Source organism: Gastrolobium bilobum, unplaced genomic scaffold (assembly GCF_033153095.1).
Source record: "Gastrolobium bilobum isolate Gb01-03AN ecotype WA unplaced genomic scaffold, APGP_CSIRO_Gbil_v1 utg6815, whole genome shotgun sequence".
Lineage (NCBI taxonomy): Eukaryota > Viridiplantae > Streptophyta > Magnoliopsida > Fabales > Fabaceae > Gastrolobium > Gastrolobium bilobum.
The window spans coordinates 604,645-613,179 of NW_026899262.1; the positions used below are offsets into that span (position 1 = coordinate 604,645).

The following is an 8,535-nucleotide window of genomic DNA, read 5'->3' on the forward strand; positions in this document are numbered from 1 at the left end:
TATAGGCATCCCTTGATATCAGAGTACTGGGACAGTTGGCATCAGTCTGCATAGGCCACAGTGGAATTCCCCAAATGATGGTGTCGTGCATGGAATTTCCACTGTGTATGCACGCGCACGACGGTGCTATGAGCGTGAAAAAGGCGTTATATACGCAATATGATATATGATGAAAATGATTTAATGTTTGTAGCGACTGTTTATAATTTTGTGCCTAGTTTAATACTGTTGCATTATTGGTTTTGTTGCGACACTACTGGGATTTTTCTCACCCCTTCTGGGGCTGCTATTTTTACAAAATGGCAGGAGGACGGAAGAGCATTTGAATACATGTTTAATTGGATATTTGCTGTTATTTGCTGCTGTATGGACTATTGCTGTTGTTGATGTTTGATGGATGACTGTATTCAATTTTAGTAGCTTGGATTACAGTTGGATTATGATTTTGTTTCTGTTTTCAAGACCTTTATGATCAGTTGGTAACATTGGAAAAATTCTGAAATGTGTGCGAAAGTAATCTCTGAACATTTTATTATATGCTGATTTTTAAACAGATTTGCGAGCACTTTGTGAGTTGTCGTTCTGGGGCTACGGACCTCCGATTGAGGTATATTTTATATGGATGCAAAGCCCCAGCTGTGTACTTTCAGATTATGTAACCCTTACAATGAAATTTTGAAAACTTGAATTATTATAAATTTTACCAGTCAGGAGGTTTTTGAAAAATACACTGAATTTTTATATTGGAGAACATAATAGGCTAAAAGTGCACATTTTGAGGTTGAAAACATAAACGAATCCGTCTCATAAATTGTTACTGGAGTTGATAGTTTATTATTATTATTATATTTCAATAACTAAGAGTTTATCAATTTTGTCAGAATTTAACTAAATTTTTTTGAGTTTACTAAAAATAGAGATCACTTGTGGTGTTCTAAATTCGTAATCTTGAAAGAGTTTAATAGAAAACTCAAGAGTTTAAAATTAACAACTTTCTTTCATAATTTTCTTTATAAATTCTTAAAAATAAGAAAGAAGCAAAAAATTATATTTTTTGAAAATATTTGTTAAAATATATCAACCGAAAATAAAAAAAATCACCAAGTACCATAATATTTTTGAAATTGCGTGAAATATCAATTTAAAATTAATATAAATTCATTTTAAATAACAATTACTTTGTAACTTATCGATGCAGGGTGATTTAAAACTTTAAATACATGTTAATAAAATAAATTATTTAAAATATTAATTTAGACTATACAAATAAAAAAAATTCTGAACTAATTCAGATAAATCACAACTCATGTAAAACTAAGTTAATTATAAGATATTAATTTGAAATAAATTAATGGATAAAAATCTCTCTTATTCAGAGATAAGAATAATAAATATCACCCTATTTATCAGTCGTTAACTCAAATTTTTTTTTTTTTGGTAATTCCGTCGTTAACTCTAATTTATTACACTTGTAAACTCTCAAATGCAAGTGTAATCTTTAATAATTAAAATTAAATATGAAACTCGTGATTCTTAAGTCCATATAAATTAATTAATCCGTTCCTAAACTAAACCCGCTCACTATGGCATGCACCGAAATTTGTTGATGAGTAATCTGATCAATTGATCATGAAAAGAAAATTTACATAATATTGTTCTGTCCTCTGGACTGCATCGCAGCATAACTAATGAGATATTCTTTTTGTCTACGGGAGATGAAGACCTTTTCAATTTTGATAAATGCATTTAATTATTTCGAGTATGGTAATTTTTGCTGCTATTTCCATTTTAGTAAATTTAAATAAAAATATTAATTTTATGTCTTGTACAAAAGTGCATGAAAAGACAACTGTGGAACTACTTGTGTTTAAGAAAATCAAAACTAGCAAAATTATTTAGAAAAAGCATACCAAATTGTCTGTTTCCGAAAAAATGTCACATGCCATCATAAAAGCGATGACTCAACTTGAAGTCATCGCACCACTCTACTTCCTCACACGTACGAAGAAGAATTTGGATTCCAATGTCTTCTATTAGTAGTTTTTAATAGATAAATTATGATATCTTTGCATAAAAACTTGGATATGATATATTTTGAAAAAATTATAAAAAGGGGCATTGTTACAGTTACTTAAACGTAATTAATGATATTATTAAATTATTATCAAACAGAAAATTATTTCTAGATTAATAAATTATGTGAGTGTCAGTTATTAATTTTATAGATAAATACTATTATTAAAAATAATATTAATTCTTTACTAATATTTATTAAATAAAAATAAAATATTTTTATTTTATTTTATGCTACTTTTTTACTTACACAACCAAACAGTACTATGAATATATAAAGTAAAATGAAGTCATATGATTGTTTAAAATTTACATATAAAAATAAATATGTTCCAAAAATTACATAATTAAAAATTTAATCATATTTTAAAAAATAACAAATTTATATTTAATTTTTCATTGATCAAGGTGTCCCAAAAAAACACTATAATAATCACGAGGTTTTATTACAAGAGTGTGACTTATTTACAGATGCGTCTAACTTCATAGATAGTTAAAGGTAAGTTTGAATTAATATATTTTATATTTTAAAAAACTACACTTAATTTTTTTTTTTAATATTCTCATCAACTTTTAACATTTATCTTTCTCTCTCCTCTTTAGATTCTGATCTAACCGTATTGAAAAATGGTAGGCACAGGTAGGCAGAAAAAATGGTAATTAAAATAACCTATCCCAACAAGGGATAAGTTATTCTACCTTTTTTTTCTGCCTACCTTTGCCAACCACTCTAGAAGACCATTAAATCATAATCTTAATTAACATTTATCTTTTTCTCTCTTCTTTAGATTCTGATCTAACGATATTGAAGAGTGGTAGACACATGTAGGCAGAAAAAATGATAAGTAAAATAACTTATCCCAACAAGGGATAGGTTATTCTACCTACATTTTTTTTCTGCATATCTTTGCTTATCACTATAGAAGACCATTAAATCAGAATCTTAATTAACATTTATATTTATCTCTCCTCTTTATATCTAACGGTATTGAAGAGTGGTAGGCACAAATAGGCAGAAAAAATGGTAGGTAGAATAACCTATCCCAACAAGAGATAGGTTATTCTACTTACTTTTTTTCTGCGTACCTTTGCCAAACACTCTAGAAGATCATTAGATCAGAATCTTAATTAATATTTATCTTTCTCTCTCCTCTTTAGATTCTGATCTAACGGTATTGAAAAGTGGTAGGCACAGGTAGACAGAAAAATGATAGGTAGATTGACTTATCCCTAGAAACAATTTATTAAGTAGTATTTGTGAGGAATGTCTAACCCTATTTATGGGTGTTTATCAAATGATTTAAACTGCGGTGAGTGAATCAAAAATTGATAATCAAAAAATCAAAAAAAATGAAATAAAAATCGCATATTTTGATTTGATTGGATCGATTTTTTTTTTTGTTCGGTGAAAAACGATCCAATCCAAGCAAATCCAACGTATTATGTATTTATTATTTTCAAAATTCATCTAATGCCCTTTCCCAAATTCAACAACCCTTACTCAATTACATCATTAGTTTTGAACCGTATAGTAGATTATTCATAAATTTACACACACCTGCACCACGCCTCCTTTGTATGAAAAACCCACTTTCGTTTTAGAACTCATGAATGTTATTGATATCAAACTACTTTGTTTTAGTTTTTTATTATCAATATCTAGGGGTGAAACTGGGCCGAACCGGCCTACAGGGGCCTTCGACTCGGCCTACGTCAGGCTAGACCTGACCTAGTATATTTTGTAAAATAGGTCGGGCTTGGGCCTTGAAAAAGCTTGTTTAATAAAAAGGTAGTAGACTCACTTTCACAAGGCTTAGCCTATAAACATACAGGCCGACCTATATTGTACTATTTATTTTAAATAAAATAGAATATAATAACTATGACTTGAAGACAAAACAAAAAATATAAATTTAATCAATTGCAATTATTTATAACTTAATTATATTCGATTATATTTTAATAGAAATATGACTTTATTTTCTACGTAAGACATCTCATCATGTTAGATTTTGTATATGAATATATTAAAAGGTTTTTGGGAGATGTTATACTTATTATAAGCATCATGATGTGTTTGTTGGATTCATGTAGTTATTTTAATTTATATAGTATGGATTTGTTTGTTGGATCCGATGAAATATATGTTATTTAGTTTAAGCATTTTGCTTTTGAAATTGACTTAAATGCAGATTGTATGAGTTTTGTTGTGATTCATTATTCTGTTTGGACGTTGAAATTATGATTTTTGGTTTAGCAACAGAATTTGAGTATTTTATAAAGTTGATTCATGGTCCTGTTTGGAAGTTAAAAATTAACAGGCTAACGGGCTAGGCCAGGCCATTTTTGTTTTTTATAAATGGGTCAAGCCATGCTAACAGTTAGACTCGTACTAGGCTTGGGCCAGGCCAAATTGGAATTTTTTGACGTAGGCTTTGGCTTTTCATGACAAAGCTTGGTCCAGCCTAACCCATTTTCACTCCTATCAATTACTCTATTTTAACTCTTCACGAGCTTTAAAGTTTGTTTTAGTTTGAAGACTTGAATTTTTCGTTGTTTGTAATTTTATATAGCTTCATTTTGATATAATTAGTAATTTGTGACAGAAATTTTAAGATCTCCAAAAAATAAAAAACTGACCCATCTAAATTGAATAAAATTGAATTAGATTAGATCGAGTTTGAAAAAAACCAAATCGAAGGGATTGAATAGATAATTTGTGTTTTAAAACCAATTCAATTTGGACCGCGAACACCCACCCCTATTTATATTTTAAGAAAATAAGAGATTAGTGTCATATTTAAAAAATGTAATGGGTTGAAAAATAAAGACAAATACTATATTTTTTGTATATCAAATTCCAGACTTAAAACCATGAATACGAAATCCAAAAGAATAAGTTCGAACAAAGTAACTTATATAGTGTACTGCCCTCTTATTTGTGGATATTGATTGTATTTGCCCATTAAGTTGAGTTTTGACAAATTAAAATCTCAAATCATTACATCGAGTAATTCCCCCTCCCCATTAAACTTGAGTTCAAATTCAATAAAGTGAAAGTTTTCAGACAAATTTACATATTTATTTATTCTTTGAAAATACTTTTTAAGTTACACATTTTATGAGTTAGGGAATACAGATAAAATATTAATAAAGGGTTGAATACAGACAGATCTTGTATGCATTTTTTGTGTGTTATTTAAATATGTGAAAATTGACAACCCAATCTTCAAAGTTCAAACATCATGGCCACTTGATTTAAAAGAAAAATCAACACCCTAATCAATAATAAGAGCTTAAAATTGAATGTCATGTGAGCTTACATAAATTGCAAAAACTGACAAATGAAAAAAAAAAAAAAATCATATAAAACTTGGAGCTTAACTAAATGATAGTCATCAAAATGATATCTGACAAAGACAATCTAAAGAAAAGAATTCATAGATATGGGTTGGAAGGACTATTGTAGGAAAAAAAGGAAAAAGATATGGATGACACCTTAGATCATAGACTACAGTATATAGCTGAGTGCTACTCTCAACAATATTATTAGTTTTTTTACGAAAAATAAACAGCCACAAAATTACACGACTGTCACGGAGCGTTATCGGAACGCGCCGTTCACATCGAGATCGAGAAACGGAACGGTGTAGGTTTTGTAGGGGGACAATGACACCACGCGCTGGGATGGAGATACACGCGCAGAGCCCACAAGTAATGAGTGGCGTCATGTGAGTTTAGAGGGTCCATAAAATTACAAAAACTAGAGAACAAAAGTCTTTTATTTATGCTCTTCACTTCTCTCTTCTTTTCTCTCTTCTCTTCTCTTTCCATCTCTGTCTACTGCTACTATACCTATTATCACACTGATAATTGGAGAGAGAGAGACAGAGAGAAAGAAGAGTGTGAGAAAGGTTAGGGAGGAACCTATCTTCAGTTTCACTTTCTAGCAAGCCATATATACTAGAGAGGAAAATAAAAATAAAAATAAAAAAAGATATAGGAAGGAATGAAGGGAAGAAGAAGAAGATGATGCTGATGATGATGAGAGAGAGAGAGTAAGAAAGGTCGTTATTGCATTTTCTCAATCACTGTTCACTGTGCACTCTGCTGGACCCTTCAGAAGAGAAGAAGATTAAGCTGAGTAGTTCTCTCTCTCTCTTTTTTTCTTGCTGTGGGAAAAAGCCAAAGTGACAGTAGTAGTAGTAGCCACAATAGCAGCATAGAGCATCAGAAGAAATCAGAAGCAGAAAGAGAGAGAGAGAGAGAGAACTTGTTCGTTTTCTTCAATTCCCTTTTTCTCAAACTTCATCACTCACTCTCTTTTTCTTTTCTCCACCAACAATAACCAATTCTTTCTCTGATAAACTTGGCAGAGAGAAGAGACCCCACAACATGAATAACACCCGCATTAGATACACCCTATATTGATACATAGAAGATTATTATTACCTTCCAAGCTGATCAGAAGATCTAAAAACACTATCTACCTTTATTGTCACGCACTGTTATAATAAATAGTATTCAGTTATTATTATTCACTCACAGAGACACTTATCAAACACCTTCAGTTGTGGCTACTACAAGGAGGTTGCAGCCTTCAGATTCTGGTGCCTTCGCTGACTGGGCAGCAACTTCTTCCTCCGCCGCCCGTGCTGCCCCAGACGAACTATCTCTCGGTTTCAATGCAGCCCCCACCGCCGCTGCCGCCGGAACTCCCACCGGACCCACCTCCGGAATGTGGCCCGGTGCCTCTAGGTCAATCAATTACGGTCTCGCACCCGAGATGGGGATGTTCGTCGTGGCACCTGCTTCTTCCTTCCACCATCATCACCACCACAACCAGCAGCAGCAGCAGCAACACCACCACGAGGCTGTTATCTCCGATCCTCATTCAATCAACCCCGCCACCGCACTCGGCGTCGGTGTCATCCCTCTCCTCACCGCAACTCCGTGTCTCGACAGTGACAACAACATGCTCAGTAACCGAAACCGTGGTGGAGGTGGAGGAGGAGGAATTCAGTTTTGGCAGGACCAGCAATCCCATCATAGCCACTACTTGAAGAAGCAAGGTTTTCTTGACCACAATATAAGTTCTTTGAATTTGATTCAGGGTGGCGGCGGAAGCGGCGGTGGCGGCGGCGGCGGCGGCGGTGGGATAACTGCTTCGGCTTCCAATAGTGGGGGAACAACGTGCCAAGACTGTGGAAACCAAGCAAAGAAAGATTGTACAAACAGAAGGTGCAGAACTTGTTGCAAGAGTCGAGGTTTTGATTGCCCTACTCATGTTAAGAGCACTTGGGTTCCCGCAGCACGCCGGAGGGAACGCCAGCTTATGACGTCGTCTGCGGCGGCGGCTGCGGTGGTTGCTGGTTCAAGTGGTTCCACTTCTGGTGCCAAGAAACCTAGGCTTATTACTTCACAGACTACTACAACTTCTCGCACTTCAACTTCTAACACCACTCCTCCTAGGAGCTTTGAAACTAGTTCTAGCCATCAAGGTTTGTGCTTTCCTTTCTTAATAAACTCTAACTAATATACTTCATCTCATGCATATGTATATATGAATTATATATGATTTTTTTGTTTTTTGTTTCATCATGGATGTGTTTTGTGTTGTTGAATTGTGTTTAGATGCGAGTTTCAAAGAGTCATTGCCTGGTCAAGTACGTGCACCTGCGGTGTTCAAGTGTGTTCGAGTAACGGCAGTGGAAGATGGGGAAGATGAGTATGCCTATCAAGCTGTTGTGAAGATTGGAGGCCATGTGTTTAAAGGGTTTCTTTATGATCAAGGGCTTGAAAATAGAGATGTGTATCCTAATCTATCTGAGCTGCATTTGGGTGGTGGTAATGGTGGAAGTGGAAGCGGTGGGAGTGGTGGTGGTGGTGGTGGTGGTGGAGTTGGGAGGAATGGGGTTTCATCTTCATCCCCAATGCTGGATCCTTCTGATGTGTATGCAGCTACAGGTGGAGGGTTAATAGGAGGTTCAGCCTATGGTAATACAATAAATTGAACTGTCTTTCCGAGTGCAAGATATTATTAGATGGGCTTGGAGAGGCTAACGTTGTAGTTCAATTCTCTTCTTTTGCTAATTTTGAGAGGAGGGTGGTTCATTTTCTTCTAGGCTTTGTATCTTATTGCATATGTCACTCTTTTTTCTGCATTTTTCCAACTTGATTTTAGTTCTATTCTTTCTCCCCCAATTTGCCTTTGTCATTGCATGAGATCCTCTCATTGAATGACAAAGGAGCCTCATTATCTAACTGTTAGTGAAATAGTTTTATGTACCATATTAACTCAAAATGGGAAACAAAGGTGGATAAATCTTGTTTTAATGGACTACTCACTGTTTTTTTAAGTTTTAATTACCATTATTGATTTTAAGTTGTAACAACTATGTATCTCCTTTTCTTTGAAGCTAATTAATGTCTTTTCTTTTGCATTTTATTTTTATTGTTTTG

At 33.6% G+C, this 8,535-nt stretch overlaps 1 protein-coding gene across 1 annotated transcript; it reads left to right on the top strand.

Moving 5' to 3' along the window:
• Positions 1-6,569: 6,569 nt before the first annotated feature.
• On the top strand, positions 6,570-8,322 carry LOC133288981 (protein LATERAL ROOT PRIMORDIUM 1-like). The gene is made up of 2 exons (XM_061486827.1): positions 6,570-7,574; positions 7,708-8,322. Exons 1-2 carry the CDS (start codon positions 6,812-6,814, stop codon positions 8,085-8,087), a joined length of 1,143 nt encoding a protein of 380 aa, XP_061342811.1. The 5' UTR covers positions 6,570-6,811; the 3' UTR covers positions 8,088-8,322.
• The last annotated feature ends 213 nt before the right edge of the window (positions 8,323-8,535 follow it).

Bases quoted from the DNA above. Each gene is read 5' to 3' on its own strand.
- LOC133288981 (XM_061486827.1), top strand. From the start codon at position 6,812: ATGTGGCCCGGTGCCTCTAGGTCAATCAATTACGGTCTCGCACCCGAG. The intron at 7,575-7,707 runs GTTTGTGCTTTC...AATTGTGTTTAG, and splicing joins AACTAGTTCTAGCCATCAAG to ATGCGAGTTTCAAAGAGTCA.